This window comes from Hyperolius riggenbachi, chromosome 6 (genome assembly GCF_040937935.1).
Source record: "Hyperolius riggenbachi isolate aHypRig1 chromosome 6, aHypRig1.pri, whole genome shotgun sequence".
NCBI classification, from domain to species: Eukaryota; Metazoa; Chordata; class Amphibia; order Anura; family Hyperoliidae; genus Hyperolius; species Hyperolius riggenbachi.
The window spans coordinates 114653605-114674358 of record NC_090651.1 but is presented as its reverse complement, the minus strand read 5'-3'; the positions used below and the strand labels follow the sequence as shown (position 1 = coordinate 114674358).

Below are 20754 nucleotides of genomic sequence, written 5' to 3'. Positions count from 1 at the left end.
AAGGTTTGCCCCATTGTCAGACACCACCTCTCCGACTCTGAGGCCTCTGGGGGTCAGCCAATTCCTCTCCTGCTCTCGGAGTTTGGCCAGGACATGGTTCGCCGTCAGTTGGGTCTTCCCCAGGCTGACCAATTCCAGCAGCGCTTGGCAGTGGCGGGGCTTCACGCTGCTGCTGAGGCAGGGGGTTTGGACTGGTGTGCCGGAGGATGGAAGCGGATCAGAGGAACCTGCTGCAATTCCGCTGACCCTGCATGGTGGCACCACCCACTGCGTTGTTGGTGCTGCTGCTGCTCTGACGGTGCCCGATGCTGCTCCCCCATCCTCACCCCCTTCCACCAAGCTGACTCAATGCGCGGTGAAGGACAGATAGTGGCCTGTCCCAAACCGGCTGCTCCACGAGTCCATGGTGACATGGACCCGTTGACCCACCGCGTGCTCCAGCCCTCTCCCGACATTGGCCATTACAGAGCGGTGAAGTGCAGGGATGGCCGTGCGTGCGAAAAAATGTCGGCTGGGGATTGTCCAATCGGGGGCTGCACACATCAGGAGCGCACGCATGTCGCTCCCCTCCTGCACAAGGGAATAAGGCAGGAGTTGGGAGCACATGACCCGTGCCAGCAAGCCGTTCAGCTGACGCACGCGACGGCTGCTGGGAGGCAGAACCCTGACCACCCCCTGGAAGGTGTCGCTGAGCAAGGTCTGGCGACGCCTTTTGCTCTCCCACCTCCCGCCTAGTAGCGTCTCTCATTTACCGCCATTGGGAAGGTCATTTTTTGTGCATCTGGTGAGTTCAGACGCCTCCTGTAATTCGTTTTTTTGACTCCATTTGATTGTTCTGGTTGAGCCACACAGAGCTGGGTATCACAGCCTGATGAAGGGCGCTTACAATATTATATAAAAGCCCGAAACGAACATGTGTCGTTGCCTTGAGATAAAATACCCGTAAAGCCACAATTACTATCTTGGGATAAAATACCCGCAAAGCTACAACCACTTATTAAGCCTACTTGGTCAAGTGATGTTTTATTGATCATATGAAGATTTATTGTATGAAATTGAAGAACCGTATTTTTATACCATTTTTTATATACCTCTTTTTCTATATGTGTCTATAAAGTTTTTTCGAAAAGTTTGTGCCTGTTTGAGTTTGCATTATCCACATAAGTCCTTTTCTAAAGCAACAAAAGATGCCTTTTGCTGGCACGGGAATCACTGGAGGGAGCAGAGGAGGCCACTGAGGACTGGCTGCCAGAACAGGCCTCAGTGTCGGCGGCAGGAGTTGCAGAGGGAGGAGGAGCAGTGCGTTGCTGACGCACTCCTGCTGGTGCTGCTGGAGGAGGTGGAGGAGGGCGGGTGGCTGCTGCCGACGGCTTCGCAGTGGTGGCGGGTCTGCCACTGCCACTGCCACTGCCAGCTTCCTTCAACTTCACGAACTCCTCATGCTCATGAAAGTGTTTCCCTGCAAGATGGTTGACCAGAGAGGTGGTGCCAAACGCAGAGGGCTCCTTCCCTCTGCTGAGCTGCTTGCGGCACTGGTTGCAGGTGGCATACTTGCACTCCACATATGGCAGGGTGAAAAGATTCCATATTGGGGAGGTGAAGTTGCCCCTTCAGCTGGAAGGTGCTGCTGCCGCTGGTCTCCCTGCGGTGGTTGGGGGGTTCTTGGTGCGGCTGGTGGTGACACTGGCAGAACTCGTCTCCGGATCAGCACGCTGTGTGGCCTGCATACCACGCCCACTTGTGATCCTGCCCATGCCTGCGATGCTGATCCTTCTAGCAAGGCCCACAGACGCATCCTCCTCCTCAGAGCTGATGACATCCCCACTCCCAGGACCTGGCACCCAGTCTCTGTCCTTCACCCTGTCATCATCATCCTCCCCCTCCGCAAACATGTCCTGCTGGGATCCCACAAACTCCCCTTCTGCATGCATGGGCGGATGGACAGTCACCACTGTCTGACTGTCCAAAGCATCATCCCCCAAAGTGCCCATGAGCATTCCTTCCTCCTCCAATTCTGCCGCAACAGCATTCCATAACCCCACTGCGCTTGGGGATAAGAAGGTGCTGAGTGACAGGGTGCTGGTGTCGCCTGCTGGGGCTGGAGAACTGCACTCCTCCTCCTCTCCCCCAGGCAGTGCTGGTCGTCTGCTGCTGCTCTTGTGAACAGGAGTGGTGGCGGGGGTGGAGGACTCGGTTCCAGAGCTAATGGTGGCCTGCTCATCCACTATCAGTTCCACCACAGAGTCTGCGTCCTTCTCCTCAATAGGACGACTACGACCTGGTGGTGGGAGGAACATCTGCGCCACCCGCTGCTGCTGCTGTGTCTCTTCAGCGTGACTCCCAGCTGTTGGGCGGCCAAGGCGTCCATGGCCAGTGGCTAATGGCGGAATAGCCACTGGTGCAGACGCAGAACTGCGCATGGTGGTGGTGGCGCGGCTGCCACGCCCACGACCTCCTCTCTTGGCGATGCCCTTGCTGCCCCTGCCCAAACCGCGGCTGCCAGTGCCAGACATCGTATATTTTTAATATTATACAAATGAAAAAAACAAACTTATGTATGTAAAGGCGGGTGGGACAAGTGGGGTACGATTGATAAGTAACATTGGCTGTACATCGCTTCGTGTAGACGGAGCTTTAGGCAGCACAACAATATTGTGATATATTTAATCCACTGTAGCCCCAGTAACTTTCTGAGTGTAAAATCCTGCCCTGACGCCTACACTGAGGGGCTCAACATCACTGCCAGTGAAGAAATAGTGACTACAAATACTCTAGCAAGTCTTAATACAAGCTTTGCCTTCCACTATCTACTGAATTAGTACAGATATGGTACCTGGTGCAGCCCCAGATGAGCAGACTGATGGCTTTGACTCATATCACAACATGAGAAGTGTGTGAGCTAAGCACTTCTAGGTCACAGCCAGCAGTGCAAAGTCAAATCTGTATCACTGTGACCTGTTGAACCCATCTTGATTTGTAAGCAAGTCACCCATCAACATCTGCTCACTCATTTATCTGCCACAGACATGAGTGCCCCAGTTTTCCTCTCAGCTAGCATAGGTTATGGTAAGACACAGACCTGCAAGTTCAACAATAGCACAGTATGGGGGTTTCTCCTCTCACATATCAACACCCAGTTGTGAGGGAAATTCCACATATTTAACAAAATTAAAGAATAATATTAATAACCCCCACCTCTTGTCTCTCCCCCCCCCCCCTATTCCTTTAGATTGTAAGCTTGCAAGGGCAGGGCCCATGTTTGTTTCTCATTTTGTACAGCACCATGGAATATGTTGGCACTTTATAAATCAATAATAATAATAAATGGTTAGTACATCATAGATAACATACAGTTTGCCTGTCACTGACAAAACAAACACTGGTGTTTTCTTATTCCACTCAGATTGATTTTGGCACACACATCCAATTTTGATTGGCCAATGACTGGGCAATTTTACTACATCCATGTAGAATGAGGGTCAACATATTTTGAATAGTATGAACAGATTGTGTAGGCAAGTTCTCATACTGCATGGAAGTGGTAAAATTAGTCAATCGCCAATCAAAATTGGATGTGTGTACCCAGGGATGGACCGAGGCAGAGGCAAGAGAGGCTCCAGCCTCAGGGCGCAGTGTAAGAGGGGGCACACAACTCACTCAGCTATCATTCCCTATTGTGTATGAAAGAGAGAAATAAGAAAAGGGGATGCATGGCAGTGACTGCAAGCCAGATAACTAGAGATGAAGATGTTGGGGGGAGGGGGGGCCCTGGGGCGCCTCTTAGTCTAGTAGCAATCAGTGTGTGACAGCTGGGTGGGAGGGATGGAGGGGCACACTTTGGTGTCTCAGCATTGGGTGCTTGAGAACCTTGTCCCAGCTCTCTGTGTACCAGGCTTAAGATTGTAGAGATGTCGCGAACCTCCGATTTTCGGTTCGCGAACCGGGTTCGCGAAGTTCCGCGGAAGGTTCGGTTCGCATAAAAGTTCGCGAACCGCAATAGACTTCAATGGGGAGGTGAACTTTGAAAAATAGAAAAAATTATACTGGCTACAAAAGTGATGGAACAGATGTTTCAAGGGGTCTAACACCTGGAGGAGGGCATAGCGGAGTGGGATACATGCCCAAAGTCCCGGGGAAAAATCTAGATTTGACGCAAAGCAGCGTTTTAAGGGCAGAAATCACATTGAATGCTAAATTGCAGGCCTAAAGTGCTTTCAAACATCTAGCATGGGTATACATCAATTAGGGAGTGTAATTAGAGTTCTGCTTCACACTGACACACCAAGCTCACTGTGTAACGCACCGCAAACAGCTGTTTGTGTAGTGACGGCCGTGCTGGACTGGTGCGCACCGTGGCCAGAGTGTAGGCCGTGGTGTTTTTCAAGCCCATATGGTCGCCGGGCTGTGGTAGCTCAATGATAGAACAACAGTGACTGTCCAGCTGATCAAATTTGGTCTGACCACAATGAAGCAATGACCTTATTATCTTTTGTGTGCCACCCCCACCCGAGACACTCAAATAGCTGGCGGTCATTGCTTCATTGTGATGCGCAAGCCCCTTCACCGCGGCAAGGTAATGATCACGAAGGGGAATGGGCACATGTACATGCCTTTTGTTTTTTTGTTGCAGCCGCCCGCAGTGCAGCCAGAAAAAATAGGCAGGCATGTACACGCACCAGAAAAATTTGTGTAGCGGCCGCTGCTAGCAGCGGCCTTAAAAATTCAGGAATCCGCCTAGAGTCCTGGACCCTGTTGGTGGTGGCGGAGAAGGCAGTCAAGCGGCCTGCAGGCAGAGATGCTGTGTGTGGGGACTGACTTAGTCTTCGGTCGTGCAGTAGCCCTCCGTGATCCATTCCTCATTCATTTTGATAAAGGTCAGGTACTGAACACTGTCGTGACTTAGGCGACTTCTCTTCTCAGTAACTATGCCTCCAGCTGCACTGAAGGTCCTTTCTGACAGGACGCTTGCGGCAGGGCAAGAGAGAAGTTGTATGGCAAATTGGGACAGCTCTGGCCACAGGTCAAGCCTGTGCAACCAGTAGTCCAAGGGTTCATCGTCGCTTTTCGCAGAGTCTACATCCACACTCAAGGCCAGGTAGTCAGCTATCTGCCGGTCCAGGCGTTGGTGGAGGGTGGATCCGGAAGGACTATGGCGAGGAGTTGGACTAAAGAACGTCTGCATGTCCGACATCACCCTGAGATCGCTGGAGCGTCCTGTCCTTGCCTGCGTGGACTTGGGAGGAGGAGGGTTACTGCCAGTGGTACCTTGATTGCGTTGTGCAGCCACATCACCCTTAAACGCATTGTAAAGCATCATCGACAGCTTGTTCTGCAAGTGCTGCATCCTTTCCGCCTTGTGTTGACTTGGTAACAGGTCCGCCACTTTGTGCCTGTACCGAGGGTCTAGTAGCATGGCCACCCAGTACAGGTCATTCGTCTTGAGTTTTTTGATACGGGGGTCCCTCAACAGGCTGGACAACATGAAAGAGGACATCTGCACAAAGCTGGATGCAGACGTACTCTCCATCTCCTCTTGCTCTTCCTCAGTGACGGGATGCAACTCCTCTTCCTCCCCACAGCCACGAACAATACCACGGGAACGTGGAGCAGCAGAAGCCCCCTGTGATGGCTGCCGCGGTTGTTCTTCTTCCGCCGCCTCTTCCTCCTCCACAGAAACACCTTCCACATCATCACCATCATCAGAGTCTGACTCCTCTCCTTCCCCACACGACTCCTTTTCTTCCTCCTCCTCCTCCCCCCTCTGTGCTGCCGCAGGTGTTGTGGGAACATCGGGTTCGTGTGTAAATGGCTCCCACGACTCCTGCTGCCGTAACTCTTCTCGTTCACGCTCCTCCACAGCTGTATCCACCACTCTACGCACGGCACGCTCCAGGAAGTAGGCGTAGGGGATCAAGTCGCTGATGGTGCCCTCATCGCGACTCACTAGTTTGGTCACCTCCTCAAAGGGCTCCATGACCCTGCATGCATTTCGCATCAGTGTCCAGTTGTTGGGCCACAACATCCCCATCCTCCCAGATTGTGTCCTTGTACTGTAATGATACAGGTACTGGGTGACGGCTTTCTCCTGGTCTAGCAGGCGAGAGAACATCAGCAGGGTGGAATTCCAGCGAGTCGGGCTATCGCAAATCAGGCGTCTCACCGGCAAGTTGTTTCTAGGCTGAATGTCCGCAAAGCGTGCCATGGCCTTGTAAGAGCGCCTGAAATGCCCACACAACTTCCTGGCCTGCTTCAGGATGTCCTCTAAGCCTGGGTACTTGGACACAAATCTTTGCACGACCAGATTCAGCACATGTGCCATGCAGGGTATGTGTGTCAGCTTTCCCAAATTCAACGCAGCAATGAGATTGCTGCCGTTGTCACACACCACGTTGCCGATATCAAGCTTGTGCGGGGTCAGCCATTGCTCCACCTGCTTGTTAAGAGCAGCCAGGAGAGCTGCTCCAGTGTGACTCTCCGCTTTCAGGCAAGACATGTCTAACACTGCGTGACACCGTCGTACCTGGCATGCAGCATAGGCCCTGGGGTGCTGGGGCTGTGTAGCTGGAGAGGAGATCGTGACACCAGCCAAGGAGGAGGAGGAGGATGACGGCAGCGAAGCGGTGGTAGCAGGTGGAGAGGAGGTGGCTGGAGGCCTGCCTGCAAGCCGTGGAGGTGTGACAAGTCGGTCCGCTGTGCAGCCACGTACTCCCTGCTTGCTGCCATCGGTCACCAGGTTGACCCAATGGGCTGTATATGTAATGTAGTGGCCCTGCCCGTGCTTGGCAGACCAGGCATCCGTGGTCAGGTGGACCCTTGACCCAACGCTGTGTGCCAGAGATGACACCACTTGCCTCTCAACTGCACGGTACAGTTTGGGTATGGCCTTTTGTGAAAAATAATTGCGGCTTGGTATTTTCCACTGCGGTGTACCAATAGCCACAAACTTACGGAAAGCCTCCGACTCCACCAGCTTGTATGGTAATAGCTGGCGAGCTAATAGTTCCGCCACGCCAGCTGTCAGACGCCGGGAAAGAGGTGACTGGCAGACATTTGCTTCTTACGCTCAAATACTTCCTTCACGGACAGCTGGGTACTGCTGTGGGCAGAGGAGAAGGAACCGCTGAAGGGAAGAGGCGGTGTGGAGGAGGGTGGCTGTGAAGGTGCAAGGGAGAAAGTGGATGAAGACGATGCACCTGAAGGAGGAAGAGGAGAAGGAGGGTGGCTTGTCTTTTGAGGGGTGCTGCATTTCCTCAGGTGTTCTTGCCATAGCTGTTTGTGCCTTCTCTCCAGGTGCCTTCGTAAGGCACTTGTCCCTACGTGAGAGTTGGCCTTTCCACGGCTCAATTTTTGCTGGCGGAGACAGCAGATGGCTTTGCTCCGATCTGAGACACACACGTGAAAGAATTTCCAAACCGCTGAGCCCCCCTGGGGTGATGGCGCTACGGTGGCATCAGCAGCTGACGTTGAAGGGCATGTGTGCTGGCTGGCCATAGCTGGTGATACATGGCGCCGGACACTGCCCCCAGCTGTTTCTGAGGACGAGCTCCCTCTGCTTCTATCATGGAGTCGTCTCCTCCTACTCCTCTCTGACTCCTCCTCTGAACTGTCCCCCTGGTCATCTCCTCTACCGGGAACATATGTGGAATCCGTATAATCGTCATCATAATCCTCCTGGCCAGCTGCGCTTTCCTCAGACACCTCCTCAAGTGCACCAACTTCAGGTGGTCCACCATCATCCCCATCCACACACGTTACGTCCATACTATCGCCACCTAACTCAGACGTATGAGGTGGTGTACCTGCGCCTTCTTGTTGTTGTGACAGTAGTGGCTGGGAATCAGTGATTTCACCACCACCACCAAATAACTCCTGCGAAGTGTCAAATGCAGCGGATGTGGTGCTTGTTGTAGCGCTGGTGGCTGCGGGAGATGAGGTGTTCTGTGTTAAATACTCAAGCACCTCCTCACGATTTTGGGAAGTGATGGCACGTGCCTTCTTCTGAGCACTGTATTTTGGGGCAGGTCCGCACGAAATCAGAGCAACACCACCTCGCACAGACCTGCCGGTGCCTGGTGGCCTTCCTCTGGGTCTGCCTCTACCTCTTCCTCTACCTGGTTTGTCCATTTTGTCCATCTCGGGGGATGCTAGCTATATGCAGTGAGGTGGGTTCTCACTCAACACAACAGCTAGTTAGATGCAGTGAGCTGGGTTCACTCAACACAACGCTAGGTATATGCAGTGATGAGGTGGGTTAAGTATACACAACAGGTACTGGGTAGTTAGATGAAGTGAGCTGGGTTCACTGAACAGTAAAGGTACTTAAGATGCAGTGAGGTGGGTTCTCACTCAACACAACAGGTAGTTAGATGCAGTGAGGTGGCCAGGTGGGTTCTCACTCAACACAACAGCTAGTTAGATGCAGTGAGCTGGGTTCACTCAACACAACGCTAGGTATATGCAGTGATGAGGTGGGTTAAGGAAACACAACAGGTACTGGGTAGTTAGATGCAGTGAGCTGGGTTCACTGAACAGTAAAGGTACTTAAGATGCAGTGAAGTGGGTTCTCACTCAACACAACAGGTAGTTAGATGCAGTGAAGTGGCCAGGTGGGTTCTCACTCAACACAACAGCTAGTTAGATGCAGTGAGCTGGGTTCAGTCAACACAACGCTAGGTATATGCAGTGATGAGGTGGGTTAAGTATACACAACAGGTACTGGGTAGTTAGATGCAGTGAGCTGGGTTCACTGAACAGTAAAGGTACTTAAGATGCAGTGAGGTGGGTTCTCACTCAACACAACAGGTAGTTAGATGCAGTGAGGTGGCCAGGTGGGTTCTCACTCAACACAACAGCTAGTTAGATGCAGTGAGCTGGGTTCACTCAACACAATGCTAGGTATATGCAGTGATGAGGTGGGTTAAGTATACACAACAGGTACTGGGTAGTTAGATGCAGTGAGCTGGGTTCACTGAACAGTAAAGGTACTTAAGATGCAGTGAGGTGGGTTCTCACTCAACACAACAAGTAGTTAGATGCAGTCAGGGCTGGCCAGCCCATGAGGCGGGGTGAAACGTTTGTCTCAGGCGGCACTTCTCGGGGGGCGGCACCCGCCCGTCCGTGGTTGTGGAAGGTCGCCCGAGCTGGAGGGGATAGCGGGCAGGAAGAGGGTATTGGGTCTAGCGGCGGGGAGGGGGGTCGGAGCCCCCCCTCCCTCGCCTGGGTCCCCCGTCCTCCGCTCCCCTCCAGCTTGTTATGCGCGCTGGCTGCCTGCAGCTATAAGAGGCAACGGGCGGGGATCACTCACCTCTTCCTCGTTCCAGCGTGCGCTCCACTGACGTCACTTCCTGCGGCGTAGCAGGAAGTGACGTCAGTGGAGCGCAGGCTGAACCGCCGCTAGGCCCAATACCCCCTTCCTGCCCGCTATCCCCTCCAGCTCTGGCGGCCCCCCCCCACACCCACGGCTTGGGGGGGGGGGGCGCGGTGGCGATTTCTTTAAAGTTTACCTCAGGCGGCAAATGGTCTAGGGCCGGGCCTGGATGCAGTGAGGTGGCCAGGTGGGTTCTCACTCAACACAACAGCTAGTTAGATGCAGTGAGCTGGGTTCACTCAACACAACGCTAGGTATATGCAGTGATGAGGTGGGTTAAGTATACACAACAGGTACTGGGTAGTTAGATGCAGTGAGCTGGGTTCACTGAACAGTAAAGGTACTTAAGATTCAGTGAGGTGGGTTCTCACTCAACACAACAGGTAGTTAGATGCAGTGAGGTGGCCAGGTGGGTTCTCACTCAACACAACAGCTAGTTAGATGCAGTGAGCTGGGTTCACTCAACACAATGCTAGGTATATGCAGTGATGAGGTGGGTTAAGTATACACAACAGGTACTGGGTAGTTAGATGCAGTGAGCTGGGTTCACTGAACAGTAAAGGTACTTAAGATGCAGTGAGGTGGGTTCTCACTCAACACAACAAGTAGTTAGATGCAGTCAGGGCTGGCCAGCCCATGAGGCGGGGTGAAACGTTTGCCTCAGGCGGCACTTCTCGGGGGGCGGCACCCGCCCGTCCGTGGTTGTGGAAGGTCGCCCGAGCTGGAGGGGATAGCGGGCAGGAAGAGGGTATTGGGTCTAGCGGCGGGGAGGGGGGTCGGAGCCCCCCCTCCCTCGCCTGGGTCCCCCGTCCTCCGCTCCCCTCCAGCTTGTTATGCGCGCTGGCTGCCTGCAGCTATAAGAGGCAACGGGCGGGGATCACTCACCTCTTCCTCGTTCCAGCGTGCGCTCCACTGACGTCACTTCCTGCGGCGTAGCAGGAAGTGACGTCAGTGGAGCGCAGGCTGAACCGCCGCTAGGCCCAATACCCCCTTCCTGCCCGCTATCCCCTCCAGCTCTGGCGGCCCCCCCCCCCCACACCCACGGCTTGGGGTGGGGGGGGGGGCGCGGTGGCGATTTCTTTAAAGTTTACCTCAGGCGGCAAATGGTCTAGGGCCGGGCCTGGATGCAGTGAGGTGGCCAGGTGGGTTCTCACTCAACACAACAGCTAGTTAGATGCAGTGAGCTGGGTTCACTCAACACAACGCTAGGTATATGCAGTGATGAGGTGGGTTAAGTATACACAACAGGTACTGGGTAGTTAGATGCAGTGAGCTGGGTTCACTGAACAGTAAAGGTACTTAAGATGCAGTGAGGTGGGTTCTCACTCAACACAACAGCTAGTTAGATGCAGTGAGGTAGCCAGGTGGGTTCTCACTCAACACAACAGCTAGTTAGATGCAGTGAGCTGGGTTTACTCAACACAACGCTAGGTATATGCAGTGATGAGGTGGGTTAAGTAAACACAACAGGTACTGGGTTATGCAGTACTGGGTAGTACAATGTGCAGCACACACAGGTAGTCACTGAATGTGCTGGGCTGCTGGCAGTGGCACACACACTATCAATTAGCAATGCTGTGCATGCAACAAAAGTGTCAGTTTGACACACAGAAAAAAAAAAGTACAGGATGAGCTCTGACAAGAGCTATTGAGGGGTGCTATAAAAGCAATAACTATCAGCCAGGAGCAAGCTAAGCAGCCAAGAACCTAACTAATCTGTCCCTAGAAGAACAAGTCTGCAGCAGCTCTCCCTAGTCTGTCTAATAGCAGGCAGATGAATGACTGTAATGGCCGCCGAAGGCTGCCTTATATAAGGGGGGGTGGGGCTCCAGGGCTTAGTGTAGCCTGAATGGCTACAATGTGCCTGCTGACTGTGATGCAGAGGATCAAAGTTGACCCTCATAGTGCATTATAGGGCGAATCAAACTTCCGCAAAACCGGCGAACCGTTCGCTACACCTTTATAAGATTGTCCACTGGGGTTTTTGCTGTCATATTCATATACAAAAAAATAACTTTCCCTCTGAGGCTTCTAGTTTCAGTTCTTCACATGGGCGGTGGAGCTAGACAAATGTGAGTAGGACAGTAACGTGATAATAATTTAGAGGTGATGCAAATTTTGGGTCAATTTTATGCAAATGTTTGTAGCTTGAGACTGGACCAATCAAAATCAATCACAATTCACCGGTCTTTTCCAAGCTGCATAGATTTGAATAAAATAAGCTTAACATTTGCATCAACTTGGAATGATTGGTATCTCACTGAACATCTCTGGTTGGGAGTGATTATTACATTCATAACAAAAAGAAAGAGGTACTGCTTGCTGTAGACCTTGGTGTGACTTGGAAATCCCAACATGTGGCTACTGACTTGCACCGGGCTTGGTGCATTTAAATGTGACAAAGATTGTCGCTCGCACTAGCTTTATGGAGATGGAGGAGAGTAGAGGGGTTGATAATAAGAAAGTGTTATTCACTTGGAAATGCTAGAAAATCTCAGTGTGAGCAGTGGGGATCAGTGGACTTAAAGCCTTGTGCTGCATCAAGTGGTGCATCGCTTGCTGTTCAGATAAGGTTTGACAGAGTTCTTGTTACATCAGTTTGCAGTGTGGTTCAGGAATTGATCACTATCCAGTTTCTGATTGGAAAGGGATCCATTGGCTTGGCATATCAAGCTGTAATTGACCCACACATGCAAGGGTATAACTACAAATCATGGGGCCTCAAAGCAAAATTTTGAGTGGTCCCCCATCCCTTCTTTCCTTGATGACCCTCACAGCCTGGGAGCCCATCTTGCAAGAATCATAAAACATGTGGCCATCATAATCTTCACACCATGTCCAGTGTAGCCAACAACTCACCTGGCCTGAAGAATGGAGCCCTTTAGTAAAGAGAAACCATGACCAAGAACTGAACTTCATCCCAATCAATAGCTGATACCCCCTTTTACATGAGAAATATTTTCTTTTCTCAAACGGATCACCAGGGGGCTCTGTATGGCTGATATTGTGGTGAAACTCCTCCGACAGGAAACTGTGAAGACCATGGTCCTGGCAGTTTCCTGTCTGTGAACCTCATTGCATTGTGGGAAATAACAGCTGTTTTACTATGTACAGCTGTTTCCAACTGCCAAAAAAGCAAACAGTATCTTATTCAGGTGACATCAACTGCCAGCAGTAAAGATGTTGCCATGTGATAAATGTCAGAATGTAAATCAGGTAGAGGAAAGATTTTACAATGGGCAAACACTTACTAAAAAAAAAATGAAGCACTTTTTTTATTACATTATTTTCACTGGAGTTCCTCCAGGTTAACACTTGGGATGCCCTCACAGTTCTGGGCATCCCTGTAGTTATGCCCTGGCACACATGATGAGCTTGAGGTTATTCTGCTGTACCTGGAATCCCCTTTCCCTCTGTACAATGGCCCTGGCAGTCTATTCCTGGAGAGGGAATTACCCATATGCCATGTTAGTTCACTATAGGCTTTGCTGCCAGTAATTATGCCAATTTACTGAGTCTAAAAGTGATGTTCATAACTTCTATTTTATTGTAAAGCTTTTATTTGCTGACTCTGTAAATAAGCATAATTATGTGTTTGTGGTTTACAGCACTCTGCAGGTGAGAGAGATATAACTTTTACCTGCATGGCTATGCGGGACAAATACACTGATGGGAGTCTGGCTGCTACACCCCACCTGTTTGTGTTTTTATCCTTGAGATTAAACTTAACTGACTAGTGCAGCAGAACAACAAATCTGAGTCCAGCGATAACACTATTTACACAATCTCTATTCATGAACAAATCTCTCCACTGCAGATTTCCTGTCCCAGACCAGAAAAATATAGCCATACCGGGGAAAGGATTATTCACTGATGGCACCTGGAGGGGTGTTAGGTGGTGTTCTGTAGAGAACAAGGTTGGCACATATTATTATTTGCTTTATATAGCGCCAGCATCTTCTGCGGTGCTGTACAGTAGAATACAAAGTATAATAATATAAACAATACAACAGTTAACAATGAAAGACAATGGGGGATTCCAGCTGATGCAGTCAACAAATTAACTACAGATTTTACATAGGGAAGGAAGATACGTGTGCACATTACACAGCACTGAGAGACAAAGGGGAAAGAAAGCCCTAGCCAATCAGCCTTACATTCTGATGGGTTAAGGGATAGGATAATAGGGGAAGGAAAGCTGTGAATGAGATTGTAAAGTGGTGGAGTAGCCAAAGTGTCCTAGGTAAGATAGTATGCTTGCCTCAAGAGGTGATTTTTTTAGGTTGCTTCTTAAAAAGGGTACGTGTGAGTGAGTAGTGGATGTGTTGAGGGAGGGAGTTCCAGAGATGGGGAGAGGACCGAGAGAAGTCTTGAATCACAGGAGAATACTGTTAGTAGAACGGAGATTGCTTGTAGGACGGTAGGACTGAACCCTTTGTGTAACTGGGAGCCAGTGAAGTGACTGACAGAGGGAGATAGGGCTGGAGAAGCAGGAGAAGAGGTGGATGAGTTGTGCAGCACAGTTCATGATGGACTGTAGCATGTGCACTGCTTTTTCCACTTCTACAGGTTTCCTTTGTTTTGACAGGATTATGACAAGCTCCATCCTTCGGTGCTGCTTTCCACATTAGCTTTACCCACGCGGATACATGGCAGGCCACATGCAAGTTAACTGATGTCGAAAATTAGGCACCATTTCTATGTATGTCCTGAGGTTGGTAAAATGCATGCGTACTATTGGTAGTACTGGGTGGTTATTATTATGATTATTATTTAGTATTTATATAGAATTGACATCTCCTGCAGAGCTGTACAGAGTATATTGTCTTGTCACAAGACTGGGGGAGACATGGTTATCACATGACTGGGGGAGGGGGAAGCTCCTATTGATGATAAGGGGCTTTCCAGATGTTTGCTCCATCACAGGGAAATGTGTTAAAGGGGTAATTTTTAAACCTATAACTATTTATAATAAATATTTAATAAGAAGTTGGTGTCTGACATCTGTCATGTTGTAATACTGACAAGATAAGAAAGAAGAGAACAGAAGAGGAACAACAGAAAAGACAAAAGAATAGAAAAATAGAAGGACAAAGAAGAAGAAATAAGTATATAAAGGAAAATACCGCAAGGAGAAAGACATATACAAAAGATGATGACATCACAAGATAGAGGTATACATATCCGAAGAAAGACAAATACACATGTGAAGACAGAAATATACAGAATAAAGGAAGATACAGGTGAAAATAAAAAAGGGATTCTTTTTTCTATCATTATCTTTGGTAAAATATTAGGTGTCTTTATTTTATAAAGTTTTTATTATTAACACTTTGTTTTAAATAGGTATGGGTTAGAGCAGCCTTTCTCAACCTTTTTACCCTGGAGGAACCCTGTAAATAACTTTTGGATCTTCAGGAACCCCTGCAAACAATTTTGTAATCTCGAGGAACCCCTGCATTTATTTTTCTTGAGGCATGGTCTTTAAAAGTAGGTGAGGCTGTTAATTTCATTACCCCCTATTACACTGCCACTCATTATACTGTGCTCATTATTATTCTGACCCCCAACTTAGTGCTTCTTTTTACAGTACCACCTATTATAATGTTCTCTGTTATACTTCCCCCACGATGGGGGAAAATCCCAAGGAACCCCTGCAGAGTCCTCAAGGAACCCTGGGGTTCCAGGGAACCCTGGTTGAGAAAGCCTGGGTTAGAGTGACCCCTTTTCCCTCTATTTGGGAATTATTGTTAAAGTGACCTTCCAGATTCCGCCATAAGTCTCCCCAGGGAGTGGCATAGCTAAGGAGCTGTAAGCCCCAGTGCTAGAATTACATTGGGTCCCCTCAAGGCTCAAGCACTCTATACTTAAAGTGCACCCCATGCGCATGGATCGCGGTCGCAGGAGAGATACGTAATGCGCGCACTTGTATTGCTCAGACTGGCCGCGACTGGCACAACGTATGGGGCCCGGTAACGGTGCAGGAGAAGGTGGAGGCCAGCGGCGTGGGAACGATCCGTGCGGAGGGGGCTGGAGAAAGTCCCAGGTATGTATAAAACTTTTATTAAAGCTAATCTGGCAAGCTGTTGTATTGCCCTCTGATGTATTTATACATGTTATGTGGGTCACCCCTTAGGCCTCGTTCAGACTATACGCGCTGCCGTGCGCATTTTGGCAGCGCGTATAGTGTGCGACACGCAAGAACGGTAGAAGGGCATAGACAGCCCTTCTACCGTTCCCATCATATGCGCTGCGTGGCAGCGCGATTGCGCTATCGCGTGCTGCACGCATTTTTGGGAATCGCAGCGCAGATCCCATTCATTGTAATGAATGGGATCTGCAGCGCAGCGCATAGGAGCGCAGATGGCGTGCGATCGGACGCGTTGCGTTCCAATCGCACAGCCATCTGCGCTAAATGATGTGAACGAGGCCTAAGCCATCTTTTTTTCCAAGCTAATAGCTACATACAGTAGTTAGTTTGGTTGAAAAAAAACTTATTGATAGTCTAATATCGGTGCTCAGCCCATGGCTCTCATGTCCCAGCATTCTGTATGAACAGTTAGAAATAAGTACAGCATATATTATAAATGTATACTTCTGTTTTCCTCAGTCCTTCCACAAAATTCGGAACTTCTAGTATTTAATTAACCCAAAACTTTTGTAAGCAATCTCTATTTAACTTAATCTCAACTCTGTTTATTCCCAGCTGGAAATCTCCCTCCAGGCCTTTAATGTCAAGGTCAAATGCTGTGATATTTCTATCCGTTACTGTGAGAAATACCTCCCTCGCCCCACCTGGCTCGCTCTAGGACTGAGCAATAGCATATGGGAGACCTGACAGGAGCCTATACATTTCAAAGTAACTTCTCCTACAGGCCTCTGCCTATAGGAAGAACCTCTAACCACACAGCAGCACCATTGTTACCTGAAGTTATAGCGCTCTAATGACTTATTGATGAATTCTGAGCATGTGGCTGATGTCGGCATTTGAAGGAACTGGCTTTAAAATGTAGATTGCTGTTAATAATAAAATCAGATCAATAACAGACTAGAATCATGTAAACTATAATTTCCTCTTCACAGGCAAATCTGGACATGCATGGTACATAAAGATTAGTTGGATGCATAGAGGGAATATAAAGAGGAACTTTAACCCAAGAATGAGCTTGGAATAATCAGTAGCTGAGACCCCCTTTACCAATGAAAATCTTTATCTTTTCTCAAATAGATCACCAGAGACATCATTTTCTATGGCTGTTATTGTAGTAACACCCCTTCCACAGTGTGATGTCATGACCATGGTCCTGACAGTTCTTGTTGTCTGTGAACCTTATTGCATTGTGGGAAACAACAGCTGTATTCAACTGCCAAGCAATCAGTATCTCCCTCTGTGCATACAACTCTTAGTAAACAAACATCACCAGGACTAATGCTGGGAATACACGGCTCGATTCTGAGCCATTTAGATGGCTCGATAGATAATTTCTGGCACGTCCGATCTCCCACCCGATCCTTTCGCCGCTCGATTCTGCATTGTGGACAATGCAAAAAGGTAAGAAAAACGAGGCGACGATAAGAGAATAGCCTGCGGAATCGAGCAGGGAATCGATCGAGCGGCAAAATCGGGCCGTGTATGCCCAGCATTAAGATATTGCCACCTGTGATAAATTTCAGAATGTAAATCATGGAGAGGAAAGATTTTACAATGGGCAAACACTAACTAAATGATTCATAAATTAATATTGTAAAAAAAGAAAAAAAAAGAAATTGTATGTATTACCCTATGTTATTTTCACTACAGTTCCTCTTTAAGCATGCCATACACATATAGATTTTTGCCCAATGGTCCCAGATGATTGATTCCTCTCTGATTGAAATATATTTTTTATACCGTTCATCCACCACTCCTGCCCTGCCCCCGATCAACTTCCAGACAGATCAATACTTCCAATTGAATTTAGTTTTGGAAATTGAATGATCTGGCATTTTTGTGGCACTTGTTCCCAGCAGATTTCCCCCAGTGATTGAATCTGCTGAGGATCGAACGGGAAAATTGATGTGTGTATGGCCTGCTTTATTCAGACCTATATTGAATTTTTAATTCCCCTTATAAACATTACATGGATATCATCACCAGCACTACCAACCTTACACCAGATTCTATAGGCAGATCCCAGAGTGTCTCATTCTTATTCGGCACTCAGTAGCAGCACAGAGATGGTAGCTATGTGCAATTTATTACATGTTAAATATTTCATCTTACTAAAGCTCTAGTATATCAGTATTGTGACACTCTTTTCATCATATAATTTGGCGCTTGTCCCTCCTTGTTTGCCTAACCCTACCCTTCCACATGAGTAATCTTAACTTTCCCCCTATCCTATTCCCAAGCACTAACCCTCCTAATCTTGGCACCTCTCAGTAACCAATAACCCTAATGCAGAATTTCATCTACTTCAGTGTCCAGCATAAGCAAGTCCTGAGTAATACCCTTACCCCTCACCTCCTACTTAGGGCAGCCCAGAAGATGAAAAGCATCTTGTTCTTAACTCTGTACAGGGTTTTTTGTTTGTTTGTTTTTGAAAGGATGGGGAGGACTTTTTTGTACCCTTTCCACTTAACAAGCTACCCCAATGTTAAAAACAGAAGTGGTTTCCTCTGTTACTTGGGCAATGTTCGAGACACTGCTCAGGGTAAGAGCCCCATGCTCATGGTCTCAGCTCATTTTCTGGTCAATACAGCTCTGCATGAGGGTGATCTTTTGGAGATAAGCGATCTGCCCCCATGGCACTATCTGTCCCCATGGCACTATCAGTCCCTATGGCTTTGTCTGTCCCTATGGCTCGCTCAGTCCCTATGGGTCTATCATTCCCCATGGCATTATCTGTCCCTGTGGCTTTGTCTGTCCCTATGGTACTATCAGTCCCCATGGCATCATCTGTCCCTATGGCTCTGTCAGTCCCCATGGCTCTATCTGTCCCTATGGCACTATCAGTCCCTATGGCTCGCTTAGTCTCTATGGGTCTATAAGTCCCCATGGCACTATCAGTCCCTATGGCTCTGTTGGTCCCTATGGCTCTGTCAGTCCCCATGTCACTATCTGTCCTTATGGCACTATCAGTCCCTATGGCACTATCAGTCCCCATGGCTTTGTCAGTCCCTATGGCACTATCAGTCCCTATGGCTCGCTCAGTCCCTATGGGTCTATCATTCCCCATGGCATTATCTGTCCCTGTGGCTTTGTCTGTCCCTATGGTACTATCAGTCCCCATGGCATCATCTGTCCCTATCGCACTATCAGTCCCTACGGCTCTTTCAGTCCCCATGGCTCTATCTGTCCCTATGGCACTATCAGTCCCTATGGCTCGCTTAGTCTCTATGGGTCTATCAGTCCCCATGGCACTATCAGTCCCTATGGCTCTGTTGGTCCCTATGGCTCTGTCAGTCCCCATGTCACTATCTGTCCTTATGGCACTATCAGTCCCTATGGCACTATCAGTCCCCATGGCTTTGTCAGTCCCTATGGCACTATCAGTCCCTATGGCTTGCTCAGTCCCTATAGGTCTATCATTCCCCATGGCATTATATGTCCCTGTGGCTTTGTCTGTACCTATGGTACTATCAGTCCCCATGGCATTATCTGTCCTTATGGCACTTTCAGTCCCCATGGTTCTTTCAGTCCCCATGGCACTATCTGTCCCTATGGCACTATCTGTCCCTATGGCACTATCAGTCCCTATGGCTCACTCAGTCTCTATGGGTCTATCAGTCCCCATGGCGCTATCAATCCCTATGGCTCTGTCAGTCCCCATGGCTCACTCAGTCTCTATGGGTCTATCAGTCCCCATGGCACTATCAATCCCTATGGCTCTGTCAGTCTGCATGGCACTATCAGTCCCTTTGGCTCTGTCAGTTTCTATGGCTAATGCCCATACAACTAATTATTTTCTTTTCTGCCACCTCCGAATAAAGAGAATTACAATAAGAAAAACAACAATGATGAGATTATTACAAATATTAAGATTCCTCAATAGTGTACTGTACAATCAGGTCAATCTAATTAATGCCATTGAGTGAGAGACCAGACAGCTCAACTCGGAAATCACTAGGGCTCATTCACACCATGTGAGTTGCAGTGAGTTTTGACTTACTGCGCATAGTGTGAATTTTACAAGGGAACATGAAAGTCCATAGACTTTCATTTTATCATTCACACTACTGTGCATTTCAACTGTGCAGTGCATGTCAACTCGTTGGGAGTTAGAATGCATGGAAATGCACAAAAACTTACCAAACCATTCATGAGTTTTTATTCATGCATTTGAATGCATTTCAACTAACTAACTAGTGTGTGACTGAGCCCTAAATCTCTGGCTGACTATTGCATCAAAATTAACAAAAGCAAAGAGGAGTTATTTATAGAAACTAATTAGATTCCAAATACAGTCATTTAAACATATTTATTCTTTTTTTTTAATTGTGAATTAAAGTAAAAAAAATGTGGGTGGTGGCTATGGGCATCGTTTCTGCATTTTCTCTCAATTTTTTAATCTATCAGCCTCAAACCTAATCGTAGAATATAACCTATTATTGTCCATGCAGCCAAGCCAAGGATCACATGCAGGCATTCAGTTGCAGAGGTGCTACTTCAGTTCTGTACAGTAAATTATGTCAAGTTATGCCAGAGGTCCCAAAAGCATATCAGATCCAAGCACTCGAGTCATATCATATGTCTGCATACATTGTATCAGTGATTGCTGGACTGCTGTATGTTATAGCAAACAGCACAGCGACCTACATCTCTGGAGAGAGGGCTTCACAAGCCATCACCGTCTCTGAGTGCAAACTGTCTTCATATTATTATTATTATATTATTAACTTTGTTGGCTCAGTGCATGTCAACTATTGATCAGTCATTATAATGATTGTATAGGGGTGTGTGTGGCTAGCAGAACATAAAATGGCATCAATGTAAGTAAAAGAACATTATAAAGCTTACCTAGCACGTAGTGAGTGAAATCAGAGCAGTGCTGCTGCACATTGTGCTTAGCGGCTCGCACAGGTGCTTTGAAAAAAAGAACCTTAGTTTTAAAATGATGCTTTATTTTTTAGTTGTTTTCAGCCACCAAAAGCCACAGAATCCACTTCCTGAGCGCTAGTCTGGGCCAGTCTTCCCTTGTGTTCTCTTGCCTCACTGTGTCTGGAGTGCATAGACTTGCAAGCTGGCTGGACTCAGATCAACCTCTCAGAGACCTTTATCATTGCTGGAAACACAAACCGAGAGAACATCTCTGAATTCAACCTCCCCCCCCCCCCCTTCAGCTTCCGTAATGACAGTCACAGATTTAGAATACAGATTGACTGCAGTACCTCAGAGCTGGACTGAC

At 48.4% G+C, this 20754-nt stretch overlaps 2 protein-coding genes across 2 annotated transcripts in view; both read right to left on the bottom strand.

Annotated features, from left to right (window-relative positions):
• The window catches only part of GFI1 (growth factor independent 1 transcriptional repressor), a 59828-nt gene extending 39407 nt beyond the window's left edge, over nt 1-20421 (bottom strand). The window contains exon 1 of the mRNA XM_068242607.1: nt 20367-20421. The gene's annotated coding sequence lies outside the window, so the exon portion shown is untranslated. The remainder of the gene's footprint in view (nt 1-20366) is intronic.
• LOC137522066 (putative per-hexamer repeat protein 5) lies at nt 18100-19035 on the bottom strand. The gene has a single exon (XM_068242091.1). The coding sequence runs from the start codon at nt 19033-19035 to the stop codon at nt 18100-18102; it is 936 nt and encodes a 311-aa protein (XP_068098192.1).
• Nucleotides 20422-20754: the final 333 nt, after the last annotated feature.